This window comes from Saimiri boliviensis, chromosome 8 (assembly GCF_048565385.1).
Source record: "Saimiri boliviensis isolate mSaiBol1 chromosome 8, mSaiBol1.pri, whole genome shotgun sequence".
NCBI lineage: Eukaryota > Metazoa > Chordata > Mammalia > Primates > Cebidae > Saimiri > Saimiri boliviensis.
The window spans coordinates 96,403,879-96,419,843 of NC_133456.1; the positions used below are offsets into that span (position 1 = coordinate 96,403,879).

The 15,965-nt window shown below is 35.4% G+C and overlaps 1 protein-coding gene across 8 annotated transcripts in view; it reads right to left on the reverse strand.

The window, feature by feature from the left end:
• MYO3A (myosin IIIA) overlaps window positions 1-15,965 on the reverse strand; it is a 235,110-nt gene that overhangs the window by 90,965 nt on the left and 128,180 nt on the right. For all 8 annotated transcript variants that reach the window (XR_012518908.1, XM_074404907.1, XM_074404908.1 and 5 more), the window contains one exon: window positions 158-284. Coding sequence is in view for 7 of the 8 variants with exons in the window: in XM_074404907.1 (XP_074261008.1) it covers window positions 158-284 (127 nt within the window). In the remaining variant the exon portion in view is untranslated. The remainder of the gene's footprint in view (window positions 1-157; window positions 285-15,965) is intronic.

Genomic DNA, 15,965 nt, shown 5'->3' on the forward strand with positions numbered 1-15,965 from the left:
GGACTTCTAAAATTTAATTTTACAAAAATTAAATCTGAGTATTCTTTTAAGGATTCTATGTTAGCACAACTGCTTGAAATGATCCTTATGTGATACTTATGGTATGTCATAAGACTTTGAAAGAGTTCAGTTTTCAATAGAAGATAATAAAACTTACAGTTCTCCAGGGCTGTATGATTAGAAATGTGGCTCTTGTCAGTCTGGTGTTCAGTTGCCACAGAAGAAAATTCAATGTTGCCAATATTCAAGATTGCAGTGAGTATGCTGTATATACTTCCAAGTTGCTGAAACACACCACAGAAACATTAGCATCATTCTTCCCTTGAGTACAGCCAAGCAGTGACTATGGCTGGGAACAGAATGGGAGAGAACCCTCAGGCTCTATCATATCTATCCACAGACTATGATGATGCCACACTGAGATCCAAGTAGGATTGGCCTTATTCATTATTTTAACCTTAGAGGTTAGCATAGTGCCTGTTACCCAGTAAGTGCTTAAAAATATTTTATAAATGCAAATATGAATAAAAAATAAAAATGAGAATCTGTTCTCAATAGATAAATCTATCCATGTAGAATTTAACTTCAGAACTTAGCGTGGTTGTTAGCGTATGGATTTTTCTAGAGGCCATCTTAAAAGTGAGGCTATATGTGTGAATAAAGGAGAGTTAAGAAAGAAAAATCAAAAGATCCCAGCACCCAAATCAAAGGATATGTGTGGTTTATGTACAAGCATAAGACTTTTTTTTTTTTTTTTTTTGAATCAAAGACTCACTTGCTCAGGCTAGAGTGCAGTGGCACTGTCTCAGCTCACTGCAACCTCTGTCTCCTGGGCTCAAGTGATCCTCCCACCTAAGCCCCTTGTGTAGTTGGGACTACAGTTGCATGCCACCATACCCAGCTAATTTTTTTTTAATATATATATTTTTAGAGAGAGGGTCTTGCCATGTTGCCCAGGATGGTCTTGAACTCCTGGGCTCAAGCGATCTGTCCACATTGGCCTCTCAAAGTTCTGGCACTACAAGTGTAAACCACTGTGACAGGCCACATAAGAGGTTTGGATGACAGCATAGAGTTTATAGTAGTTATTACTTCTTTAATATACATTCGTAAATAAGGTACATCAAATTACATTCAGAAACATGTATACACACATATATGATTCTTTTTGGAGACACTGAAGACACATGTCAAGGAGTCTATGGTAATCCTAGCTTTTCAACTATGTTCGCGGTGCAGTGAAGTACAGGAAAGAGACAAAATTCTTTATTGTTTTTACAAGTTGCTGCATCTATTCCAGCCCAGATTCTATACTTAACCAAGTGATTATTCCATCCTCTCTCATATTCCAAGTCAAGATAAAAGCTGGATGTGAAAAAACATCTTCAAGGATATGCAATTACTCATACATAATACATATAAATATATATTTAATAAATATATAAACAACAAATATATTTGTTGAATTAATATATATGTGGGATATTTATTTATTGATTTAATAAACACATATTTGATGGCAGGCACTGTTCTAGTCACAGGTAATTCAGCAGCAGACAGACTGAAGATTCTGGTTTCCTTGGGGTGTTCAGGCCGTGAGGAGGCAGACCGTAAGAAATTAAGCAAATAAATAAACATGATATGTTCAGAAAAACATTACAAGGGTTTATGAAGAAAATAGAGCTAAGAAGTGCTTATTTAATAAAGCGGAAAGTTCCTGGGAAAGGATGAGCAGGCTTTTTCAGTCACGAGGTCAGGGAAAGGTGCCCTCAGAGGAAGCAATGGGGAAGGTGAGGCCTGAATGACAGGAAGGCGCCAGATATGAACTTGAATCAGACTATTCTAGGCAGAGGACAACAAAAGCAAAGGCCTTCCTAGAGGAAAGGAAGACCCACAAGGGCTGGAGAGGGGTGAGGATGAGGAGGAACAGTACAGTAAGAACTCAGAGAGGTAAGCCTGGGCAAGACCACCGAGGTTCCCTGGGCTAACAGAAAGAGCTTAGAGCTGGGCATTGTGGCTCACACCTACAATCCCAGCACTTTGGAAGGTAAAGGTGGGCAGATCACTTGAGGTCAGGAGTTTGAGACCAGCCTGGCCAATGTAGTAAATTTTTAACTAAATTTAAATTTTTTAAATTTTTGTACTAAATTTACTAAATTACTAAATTTTTGTACTAAAAATACAAAAATTAGCAGAGCATGGTGGTATGTGCCTGTAATCCCAGCTACTCAGGAGGCTGAGGCAGGAGAATCTCTTGAACCCGGGAGGCGGGGGCTGCAGTGAGCCGAGATTGCATCACTGCACTCCAGCCCAGCAACAAAGTGAGACTCAGTTGCAAAAAAAAAAAAAAAAAAAAAAGTTTGATTTGATTTTGTGCTAATTGCCACAGAAAGCTATCAGAGATTTCAGAGCGGGAAGCAAAATTATCTTTTATATTTTAAACGGATGAGTCTGGTTATCCTGTGAAACTGACTGGATTGGGGCAAGATGGAAAACTCAGGAGGCTACTGCAGTGGTCTAGGTGACAGATGACAGTGGCTTGGATATAACAGTAAATGGTAGAGATGGAAAAAAGTAAATGGATGTAAGGTGTATCTCGGAAGTGGAACAATACATACGCTGATTGACTAGATGTAAATAATTTTTCTAAGAAAATTCTGTTAAGGAATTACCATTTGTAATATTTATAACTTGCAATGAAGCAACCAGTATGGGCTTTCATGGCTTTCAGGTGGAAAAATTCATACAGCATCTGACATTGTGCTATATATTTCTTGAGGAAACCATAGGCCTTAGGAAAAAAAACAACAACCACCTATTAAAAAGTACCTTTCAGCTGATATTTAGTTGTGTTACCTGGTGTATCATACATTTCCCTGGGCATATTTTAGGTGTTACTCCTACTCAATTTTCATTATAACCTCTCTGAACAATTTAAAAGTGGGCAAAGGATATAAACAGACACTTCTCAAAAGAAGACATACGTACAGCTAACAATCATATTTTAAAAAGCTCAATGTCACTGACCATTAGAGAAACGCAAATCAAAACCACAATGAGATACCATCTCACACCAATCAGGATAGCTATTATTAAAAAGTCAAAAAATAACAGATGCTGGTGAGGTCATGGAGAAAAAGGAACACTTCTACACTGTTGATGGAAGTCTGAATTATTTCAACCATAGTAGAATACAGTGTGGTAATTCCTCAAAGACCAAAAGACAGAAATACTATTTGATCCAGAAATTCCATTACTGGGTATAGATATCAAAAGAAATATAAATTGTTCTATTATAAAGACATACACTCAACTGTTCATTGCAGCACTATTCACAATAGCAAAGACATGGAATCAACCTAAATGCCCATAAAAAATACATTGGATAAAGAAAATGTGGTATATATACACTATGGAATACTATGTAGCCATAAAAAAGGAATAGGATCATGTCCTCTGCAGGAACATGGATGGACTTTGCTATCCTTAGCAAAATAATGAAGGAACAGAAAACCAATAACTGCAGGTTTTCACTTACATGTGAGAGCTAAATGATAAGAATGCATGAACACACAGAAGGGAACCACACACACTGGGACCTATTGGAGGGTGGAGGGTAGGAGGCCTGGCACAGGGTAGGAGGGAGGGGATAAATACTGGGTACTAGGCTTAATACCTGGGCGATGACATAATCTGTACAACAAAGCCCCATGACACGCGTTTACCTATGCAGACAAACCCGCACAGGTACTCTGAACTTAAATCAAAGTTGTTAAATGTGTTTTTTATCCTAGATAAGGATGTTACCAACATAATGAGTATAAAACTGGCCTATGAACTTGGAATTGTATAACAAAATGATGCAGAATTCCATCATAAAGTATAAGGGATTGGTTGAATCCAGTAAAACAGTGAAGAGACTTGGCTGTATATAGAGTTGCATCTACAAATCCTGCCTATCCAAACCTGCAGAAAAATTGTTCAGAGAGGTTATAATGAAAATTGAGTAGGAGTAACACCTGAAATATGCCCAGAGAAATGTATGATACACCAGGCAACACAACTAAATATCAGCTGAAAGGTACAGCTTGGGCTTCTCCATCTGGATCTGATGAGAATAGATCCAGATCTATGGCTTGGATTAAATGACCTTAAAACAGTGGTTCTCAACTGTGGGAGAAGGAGTAACAACTCCGCCATCACGGGACATTAGCAATGTTTGGAGACATTATTGGTTGTTACAAATGGGGTTGGAGTGCTACTGGCATCTACGGAGAAGAGGTCAAGGGCGCTGCTAAACATCCTACACTGCACAGGAGAAACCCCACAAGAATTACTGGACCCAAATGTAAATAGTACTGAGGTTGAGAAACCTTGTCCCAGAGAAATGCAGGATCTAGATTCTGGACAAAGTCTCAAAATTCTTTGTCCCCAAAGAATGGTCCTGAACTTTTAGTGTCAGCTCATAATCCTAGGAAAATATAAAAATAAGAATAGAGGTACTGAAGTAAATGAAATTTATAGTATCTGTTGTGGGTTGAATTGTGCCCCGCTCAGATTCATATGTTGAAGTCCTAAGCCCCAGTACTCAGAATGAGGTCTTATTTGGAAATAAGGTCACCGCAAATGTAAATAGTTAGGATGAGGTCATATCGGAGTAGGGTGGACTCTTAATCTACTATACTGGTGTCTAAAAGAACACATGAAAAGACAGACACACACAAGGAGAACACAAGGTGAAGACAAATTTAGGTGGAGATGGGGTGCAATACAAGAATACCAATGCAATACAAGAATCTTCAATACAAGAATACCAATGATTACTGGGGAACCACCAGAAACTAGGAACAGAGCATCGAGCAGATTCTTCCTCATAACGCTTGGGAGAAGCAAACCCTGTTCACATCCTAATCTCAGACTTTCAGCCTCTTGTGCTGTCAACAATAAATTTCTGTGGTTTAAGCTACCAAGTGGGAGGTAGTTTGTTACAGCAGCCCTAGCAAATGAATGCTTTTTTGTTAGATTTATGAATAAGATATGTAATCTTGGAATAATCAATGTGTTTACTCTTAAATATCTAAAACTGTTAAAAAAAAATGTGAGCCATAGTAAAGATCATATTAATGACATAGTAAATCATCTGACAATTAGTCTTGTGACTTAAATTTAAATACTTGATATTACACTTATAGCTTTAATTTGAAAAGCAGAACATATTTTGATTGCAAATTGCATTCAAATGTAAAAGATAACTTGATTTACTATATTGATAATTAATAATTTTGAATTATTAGAATTTCTTATACACTAAGTTTAAGTGCATAATATTTGGTAAATTATCAGAAAATTTAGAAAGCACTTATCAGTCTTTATAAACCTTCTCTGTCCTTCATTTGGAGTGTTTGAAAGACTGAGATGTACTAAACCTTTATATAAGTTCGAGTGTTAAAGAAAATTTAGTTATGTTTCTTTAGGGCAATATAAAGTTATATTTATGAGTTAAATGAACAAAGAACAACTAACCAAAAGGTTTTTTTATATTCTTATACAAAAACTGTTGGATTCACAAATTGAATAAAATGATGAGTGAGCAGAATTTTTAAGCTTAAGAAAAAATCTAGATATAGATGCATGGTTTCAAAATCACTAGTATATATATTGAATTATTTAAATAAAAGCAACTGTAAATTGTCCTTTCTAAGCACAAGCATACCTTCTTTGGATATTAAAACAACTACCAGGTGAACTGCCTGCACTTAGTTGCGTATTTATCCATCAAGGTGATGGTCATACCTAGACTCCAAAGCATGATTAGCACACAGTTTGCCCCTGGCATGATCCTCTTCTTGGCCAGTCTCCTTGCCTCTGGTCTTGCCACTCACCAATCCATCTTCCACATGGGTGTCAGAGTGACTTTTCTAACAGGCAAATCACATTATCCTATGTCTCAGTTAAAATCTTTCAGTGGCCCCTATTACCCTAGTAATAAAGCTCCAGCTTCCTACCAAGGCATGAGAAGGAAGGTGCTGCATCTTCTTGTCCTAACTGCCTGTCCATTGCCATTTCCAGCTAGTTTTCTTTGACATATTTCAGCCAGCCAAACTCCTCATAGGTTCCTAAGCATCGCACGTTATTTGGTTATTTTTCATGTCTCCGTTCTGGCGTATGCTCTTCTTTTTTCTCATTCTGGGGTGTTCTTTTTTCCACCCCAGACTTCATGTTTCCAGAGTTGACTACATTTTATTTAAATGATGCCTGGTGTATATTTCTTCTATCAGCTTATAAACTTATTGAGGACAGAGACTGTAACTAATTCATATCTCTAATTTTTAGCACAGGTCCTGGTACACAGGTAGTACCAATAAATGCTTGTCAAACTGTTTTATTTGGTTTCAGTCAAGTGACAGTACAATTTCCTTCACTTTCAAAACATAATGTCTCCTATTTGTTTTACATCTATAAGACTCTTAATCTGTGCCTCATTGTTTCTACTTATCTTTCTCAGAATTTTTTTAAAAATCTAAATGTCCCCTTCTTTTGACGTCAAACTTTGCATCCTGAGCTAGAGATTAGATTTTATGAGAACAAAAAGATCTCACTAAGCCAAGTTGTTTTTTTCCAAAAGCCAATTAACTTCTCTAAGTGGCAGAGCCCTGTGGTTGGGAAATACATGATTTCCTTTTCTGTGATTTTGTTTTGGGACTAGAAGCTACAGTCCATGCAGGGTAGACTGAGTTTGGTGCACAGAGTTGTTTTGGCAACATGTGCTAAGTCCTTTCTTAGGGCCTCAACCTATACCTAATGCCTAATTGATACCCAGGTGAGAGAGGGCAATGACCAGACCTCAAAGGAGGTGGGAATCATCACGGACCAGGACAAAGTGTCCCATCCCCAGTGGATGTGGCACCATCCAGTCTAATCCTTGGAGAGCCAAGGTACTAATGCTCTTGTTGAGAATGGACAGGGAGGCAGGGTGAGTTGGAGGTAGGCTGAGAAGAAGGGAGGTTGGGGAGCAGGGGACCCAGGATAGGGTATTACTGCAACTCACATGCTAGGCAGATAAGAACTGATGGGACAGAAGAAGATGCTCTGCAATCAGCATTTGCAGCTGTTAGTACATGAGATATTAATATGTTCACTATTCTTAGTTTCAATTCTGCAGATACTTTAAGCTATAAAATGGCATGTAAAATCTGCAAAGACTAGAAGGAAATTAAATGCCCCTCAATTTTAGTCATGGAAACATAGAGTTGGAAGTGACCTGTAAATTAATTATCCCTTTTCCCTCCTTTTACTGGTAAATAAGCTTAGACCAGAAAGTTTAGTTATTTGATGCACAACTAGAAATAAGCAGTGTCAAGGACTTTAGCCCAGGGGTTTTGACTCTCTAGCACAGAATTATTTTTATTTTGCCAACTACCTCCTTGGTCCTCTCGTTTAGTTTGTCATCAATGTTGGCCAAATCATGGCAATCTGGAATTATAACTTATTTGATGTTTTTAGAATGAAAAAAATAACTAGGTATCAAATTATTATTTTAAAATTATTACAAATGACTAACCAAATGGGATATACATACCCTTTCCATTCTGACCAAAACCAATTTTTAAAAATGAAGTATTTCATGGAAATTTAATACTTTGTGTGATGCTTTAAAGTATTTAACTTCTTTCACAAATATTATTGGATTATAACCAAAGATATAACTGATAATCTGAAGAAAACATGCTAGCATGTGATTTTAGACTATCATAAGAAATGAAAGTACAATTAAAGCAGAAAAAAGGCATTTTCATCTTAGACTCAAGACATATGACTGTGCAAAAAACCCCCACAGAAATTCTCATTATATGGTAAAAATTGTCTCTAATTGAGACAAACCACTCATTGAATCATCAAGCTACTGTGAATCATCAAACTACCAATCATTTATTTTAAAACTATGGCAGTGAAATGACTTAGGAAATCATATGATTTAACGGTTTCAGAGTTTTCCAATTGATGTTATTTTAGAGATTATCTGATTCTGATTTGCTCATCATTACTTAGGATTGTGCTGAATCACAAATGCACACGTGAACTGTAAACGCTGAGAGCATTTAAAGGGACACATACACTGGGGGTCCTGTCAACATCAATGAGACAGAGTGGGAGAGAAAGTCAGATAAGAAGACTCTGCATTGGAGAGTCACTGAATTGTGCTGCAGTAAACTGTGAAGGGAGCATGCTGTGCTTAGAGGATATCAGAATCATGCCACTTATCTTGATATTAAAAGTTGTCTTTTACTATCAAAATAGATTAGAAGCAGCTATTGACAAAGAACATATCCAAGAAAGCCAATAAGGTAGCATAAAAAATCAATACTGGGATAAAAAGGAAGTAAATACCCATGCGATTTAATTATGCCAAATCCAAACTAGGACAGTCTCTGCTTTTAGATGGGGGGCCACCACATCCTAGGAGAATCACCTTGAACTGGACTAAAAGTCTTCCCAAAATATCTAGCAGTGGTTGTGCTTCAGCTCCAGAAACAGATGTTATATTTTCCTTTATCCTAAGATATATGTTTGGATGTTCAGTAAGCATTGAATATGTTTAAATTTGGAATATACAGTTTGAAATAAATAAATTATATTTGTCAGTAAATGCTAGCTGCAAAACTTGTTTCATTTTAATGTTAGTAAAAGTTAGTGTTACTAAGCCAAGCAACAGAAAGGAGTTCAGCCAAACACAAGTGTAACACTGCCTCTAATGAGTGGGACTTCGAAGTAAACAAACCAATTAAAAATGAATCCTTGCTTCTAAGATAGCCAACTCTGGAAAAGTGAATGTGTAATAAGCAGATCAACTCTGAATACAAAAGACAAGGAAGAGTACTATGAAGAGGCCCAACCTCTGGTCACAGGCAGGCACTCCTTGCTTGTTGTACATCTTCCAGTTAGGAGGATGCCCTGAGCTCCTACTAACTGCTCCTGTTTATCCCTAACCAAGCATCCAACACAGCCTGGCCACAGTTCAAAAGGATCTTCTACCACTAGCAACACTGATCTTATGACCAAGGATTGAGGAAAAGAATGACTGTCGCTTTTTTCTTTATTCCATGAATCCCAAATAAATTGGCTCTGCTTCTAAGAGGCAGGACACTGAGTGCTTGGAACAGCTTGTCTCCATAGGCACAAGCTGTGAAAGGGGTAAAGACCAGGTTAGGGAGGGTTGAGGGAGGGGAAGTGATGCAGTGGAAGGGGAAGGTCCAGATTTGAAACTGAATTTTGGCAGGGGGAAAGATGTGTCTAGAAGATGCATCTGGGTCATGCCCAGGAAAGGGTAGCGATGGGGTAGAATTAGGGTTAAGCTGACTAATAAGAGCAAAAGACTTAAGTGGTCATTTATAATGCCTGGGACATCAGAATTAGAGCATAAGAATGAGACTATATCTAGAATAGGGTGGCATGTGAAGTCTCCTTGGAATGTGTCCCTAGCTTATCTGCCATTTTTGGGCAGAGGCCACAAATCACCTTGAACATGGCTGAAACTCGTGCTTTCTGAGTCAGGGAATTCCTGTCCCAGAGTTGAAGCCATTATAAATACACTTATTTCTCTAGTATTAAAAATATCACCAGGCGCAGTGACTCATGCCTGTAATTTCAGCTACTTGGGAGGCTGAGGCAAGAGGATCACTTAAGGCCAGCTTCAAAACTAGCCTGGGCAACACAGTGAGACCCATCTCTACAAATTTTGTTTAAAAAAGTTAGCTGGGCACAGTGGTAATCACCTGTCTGGTTTGTCTGTTAAGTCTAAGAAAGTTCCTTTCATAGCAATTTTTATTTCTCATTTCTTAAGTTAGAGTGGCCAACCTGTCATATCATTATTCTATATTTTCCATCCTTACATAGATTATACAAAACAAAATCTCTCTTTCAAGAAGTCCTTATTAAATAAGATAGTTCTGAACTAAATAATTTGCATTCTATTTGAATCTGTGTATTCTTATTATATCAGATAACTATCTGGAACATCTCTGGGTTACAGAGTTAGCTTTGGGGAGATGGATTAGTGAAGATCTCTATGATCTTGATGGACAAAGATGGCACTGGATTTATCTAAACCTCCCTTGTAAGGCAGGGCCCTAATTTCAAACCAAAATAAAATCAATTTATTCTGCTTCTTCTCCAACTTCACCCAGTTAGTAAAGATCACACTTCATCCGCTAGGGGAAAGGTCTTGAAAATATCCCCCCAATCCCCACCTCCTGTAAGCCTGAAGCAAGGAAACTCAAGATGGACCTAAAAGCTTTCAAAGAGAAGTCAAGACTGAGAGACTCCTGTCAGAGCTGCCAACAACAGAAGTTCCCTATTTGGAGAATATGCCAAAAGCACGTAAATCTTTACAAATACTGCTTTTGGCCATCAGATGGATCGTGGAACTAAAGTTATTGCTGATAGCCTTCCATTTTAGAAGGAAGTCAACAGTGCCTTAAAAGCGGCTACAAAATCATTAGATTCAATAATTTCATAGCATACAATTTGAATAATTTTTATAAACTTTCACTTCTATTAGCATTTCTACACTTCATATATTGCTGATTAAATTTTCTAAATTTTTTGAGAAAAAGAATTTTTTTTGTTTTTGTTTTTTAGCTTAAGTTCTTAGTAGAGATCTGATAACCCAAGAAATCTTGGTAAACTTAAGCAGACATATTGAATGTTTAAAGCTGCAGGAGTGTCACTTATGAAAATGAAATGAAAATTCAACAAACTGCAGAAAGAGTTCATCTGAAATTCCAGAAAGAGTTCATCTGAATTCCTGATTTATATTCAGAATAAAATCTTCTTTTGTCATACACTCTGAATCAACACAGTAAACAATAAATTGTTAAGAGTAAAGTCTGAAAGCTTCTCTAAAAGCCTTCTCTAAAGTCCCTATTAGACACAATACTTTGTTATAAAAATTATAAAATACAACCTTTGGGACATAAGGAAGTGTTTATTACTCAGGGATAAATTTCTAGCCTTAAATGCTTTCATTATTCAATTAAAAATATAAAGAAAAAGAGGAACCAAGTATTGTCTTTTGAAAAAAGAAAAGAAGAAACAAATAAATAATAAAAATACAAAAATCAAATCAAAATCAATAATACAGACAATGAAAACATTTATCAGATGGGTAAAAGCATTCAATAGCCATCGTTGTGGTTTTGCCTTTTTCTTTTTTTAAAGATTCAAAACTCATTGTAAACTCAATTAAAGATAAAAGAGAACAAGGGCAAAAATGAGACTTTCTCATTGGAATGAGAAAGGAAACAAAGCCAGGGATACAGGATTAATTTAAAGTATTATAAGAAAATTCAGCAAACAAATCTATGGCATAAGATTTCATGATAATTTTTTAGCAAAATACAAATAACCCAAAAAAGAAGAACAAATTCAAATAGATAATTATCATAGAAGAATTAGAAAGGCACTTAAAAACTCAATATCAAAAAGGCCATACACAGTTGTCAGAGGCACACACAGTTGAGTTTTACCCTAATCTTTATTTAAGGTTTTAAAAGACATGTCCCCAATCATCTCTAATAATAAGAATCACTTGAGGTGCTAGTAATGGCACAGAATACTAGATCTCTCTCTTAGAAATTTCCATATGGTAGGTGTGGTTAAGACTCATGTATGTGTGTTGAGGTGTTTCTTATCTTCCAAGAACATAGGGAATGATTTTAACTCACATAGGCCAAAGAAAAAAAGAAAGAAGCTCACTGGCATAACTTTAGTAGTCAAATCTGATATGAAAGAAAACCAAACAATAGATACATTTCATTGCTAAATATATAGATGCAAAAATTCTAAATAAAGCACAAGCTCATAGATATATAAGTTTATCAAAAAGATAATATAGATGGACTCTATTGGGTTTATTTCAGAAATGTAAGAATATTTGAAAATATTAAGAAATTTATCAACATAAAATGGAGACATCAACAAAGCGCTGTAGGCAAAAAACATAATTATACCAATAGGTGCTGAAAAAAATTTAATAAAATTCAGCAGAATTCCTAATAACAACCCTAAGTAAAACAGCAATAAAAGAAAATTAATTATGATAAATATTATTTTTCAAAAAATAGCAAAACACTAAAACGATTTCATTTACAATCAGAAACTGACTGAGAGGCCTACTATAATCATTATTACTTAATATTGACTTTGACTAGTCTTAGTTGATCTAAGTACAAAAACAAAAAAAGAAGAAAGAAATGACTGACATAACATAAAAGAGGTAAAACTCTTCTTTTTGCTAATGACCTGATTGTATATTTCAAAAATTCTACCAATGAAAAAATCCTCTCACTTACAATAGAAACCTTAACATAGTTATCAATAAATTTAAAAATAAAACACAAGTTCTAGATGAATATAACTATAGATTATTATTAAAAGCTCAAAACAGCATCTAAACAAATGGAAAGTCATATGACAAAAAGTACGTAAGTCACGTCAAAATTTGGGATGAGAAGACATAAATATCATGAAAATGACAGTGCTCCAAAAATTAATATATAAATTCAATATAATTCTAATTAAAAGTCCAACTGGGGTTGTTGGAATTGAACAAATTGATCTTATGGATCAATTTGTTCAATTGGATAAGCAATGCTAAGTTCATATGGATAAGCAATGCTAAAGAATAGCTAAGGAAAGTATGGAAAAGAATAAAGTGAGAGCGAGAATAGCTTTACTAGACAGATCCCTTACTAGAGAAACACAGAATCAAACCACTGTAATCAAGTCAAAATAATCCTGCTATTGAAAGAGAAAACATAGAATGATGGCTAAAATAGAAGCATTGAAATAGATTACATGTCATATAAGGCCTTAATATAGGATAAATCAATTCTGGCTCTCCATCTGGAATAAAAGAAAAGTAGTGCTCCATCTGGTACCATAAAATAAATTTCAAATGGATTAAAGATAAATTTATTTTTTAAACTTTCAAGAAAATCTGGGAGACTACATGTACTACCTAAAGTCAGGGAAAACATTTAAACGGAAACTAGAGACCTAGATGTAAAGAACAAAAAGGTAAATTTGTTTGAATAAACAAAAATTAAAACTTCATTATGGTAAACAATATAACAAAAAGTAAGTCACAGAAAAATTTTACAACTATAAAGAAACATTTAGGCCGGGCACGGTGGCTCAAGCCTGTAATCCCAGCACTTTGGGAGGCCGAGGTGGGTGGATCACAAGGTCAAGAGATCGAGACCATCCTGGTTAACATGGTGAAACCCCGTCTCTACTCAAAATACAAAAAATTAGCTGGGCATGGTGGCACGTGCCTGTAATCCCAGCTACTCGGGAGGCTGAGGCAGGAGAATTGCCTGAACCCAGGAGGCGGAGGTTGCGATGAGCCGAGATCGCGCCATTGCACTCCAGCCTGGGTAATAAGAGCGAAACTCCATCTCAAAAAAAAAAAAAAATTTATAACACAAATGATAGCAACTTATGTCTATAACATTCAATGAGCCCTTAAAAATTGACATAAAGCATATAAATAATTCAATAAAAGGGGCAACATATATAAATATACAATTCATAAGAGTAAATATAAGCAGCTGGCAAACAAATGGAAAGATGTTCAAATATATTATTTGTCAAGGATATGCAAATTAAAAATGAGATATTACTTTCACCCATCAGAGTAGTAAATATTTAAAAGGCCACAACACATTGCTGGCAGGAATAAGTGGGGGAAGGGTATTAATATGTATTCATATTTATCATTGGTGGAAATGTGAAGTGCTACAGAATTATTGGAAGGTAATCTTGCAATTTCTATTCAAATTTAAAATATATATACCTTTTAACCCACAAATTCTACTACTAGGAACATATCCCATAGAAAGAAATTCACCAGTCCGTAACGACATACTTCAGCTTTGCTCATGGTAGCAAAAATCTGAAAACATTCATAGTTATATGCCCATTCATGACTGAATAGCTGAATAAATTATGGTAGTACACACCATGGAACATTACACTGCCTTTAAAAAAAGTGATTCAGTGATTTGAAGGGATTTTCACAGGTATTGCTGAATAAGAAAAATCAGATATAGAAAAGTGTGTATAACATAACCTGTATTAATAAAACAGTGACCATCTCAGCATATATATGCATGTGTCCACATTTGTGTATGAGTGTGTGTGTATGTATGTGTGTGTGTGTGTGTGTGTGTGTGTGTGTGTATCTATAAACAAGACTCTAGGACTAGGTAAATAAATATGAAATATTGGACCATGTATACATCCATTAGTTGGGGAAGAGAAAGACAGCAGATACGGATGTAAGGAGGTAAGATGGGCAAGAGAGAGCTGAACAAAAAAGATTTTTTAAAGGTTCTAGAAATTGACAAGCTGATCTTCAAATTTTTATTAAAGCTTAAGGGACTGACCCTGAAAAGCCAAAAAATATTTTAAAAAAAGAACAAAGTCATAGGACTCATGCTTTCCAATCTCAGTACTTATTGTACAGCTTCAATATTCATGTGTGACACTGGTATAATATAAATATAAATATATTAATGAGATAGAATTGAGAGTCCAGAAATAAACCTATGCATTTGTGGTCAATTGATATTTGACCAAGAACAATGGGGAAAGAATAACCTTTCCAACAATGGTGCTGGTACACTGAATGTCCAGAAGCAAAAGAATGAAGTTGGATCCCTACCTCACAACATACATAAAAATTAACTCACAATGGAACAATGTCCTAAATGTAAGAGCTAAAATTATTCAACTGTAAGAAGAAAGCTTAGGCATAAATCTTTGTGACCTTGGATTAGGCAATGGTTTTCTATATAACACTAAAATCACAAGCAATAAGAGAAAAATAGATAAATTGAACTTCATAAAATATAAAAAGCTGTTGTGCTTCAAAGGACACCATCAAAAATGGAAAATAAAACAAATGGGATTTTTTCTTGAAATTCAGATTCTGATAAGGGGCCAGTATGTAGAATATAAAAAAATTCTACAACTCAATAATAAAAAGACAATAACCCAATTCAAAAATATGCTAAGAACCTGAACAGACATTTCTCCAAAAAAGATCCAGAGATGACCAATAAGTACATGAAAAGAAGTTCAGCATCTTAAATTATTTGAGAAATTCAACCAAACCTTCATGTGATACCACTTCACAGCCACTAGAATCACTGTAATCCAAATGACAGATCACAATAAGTGATGGTGAAGATGTGGAGAAACTGGAACCTTCATACAGTGCTGGTGGGAATGTAAAATGGTCCAGTGATTTTGGAAAACAGTTGGACAATTCAGCGAAAAGGTTAAACACAGAGTTACCCTATGATTCAGCATTTGTACTGCTAGGTACATATGAAAGATAAATGAACACTTACGTCTACACAAAAAGTTGTAGATGAACGTTCATAGCAGCATTATTCATAACAGACAAAAAGCAAAAATAACCCAAATGTTGCCCATCAACTAATGAATGAGCAAATAACATGAAGTATACTTATAAAATGAAATATTATTCAATGATTAAAAAATGAAGTACTGATGAACCTTGCAAACATTATGCTGAGAGAAACCAGTCACAAAGGATCACATAGTATATGATCTCACATATGTAAAATGTCCAGAAAAAGCAGATTTATACTGACAGAAAGCAGCAGTGAAGTCAGAATTGAGAGTAACTGTTAATTGCTACTGTATTTCTTTTTGGGGTGAAAAATTTATAATATGAAAATATTCCAAAAATGATTATGGTAATGAATACATATCTTTATGAATATACTAAAAGTCACTGAAATATACACATAAATATATTGTATGTGAATCACATCTTAATAAAGTTGTTAGCAAAATGATTGCACTAATAAAAACATGCACATTTATGCATTTATGTAAAGTTATAGATATTTTTATGTATATTCCACATTTCC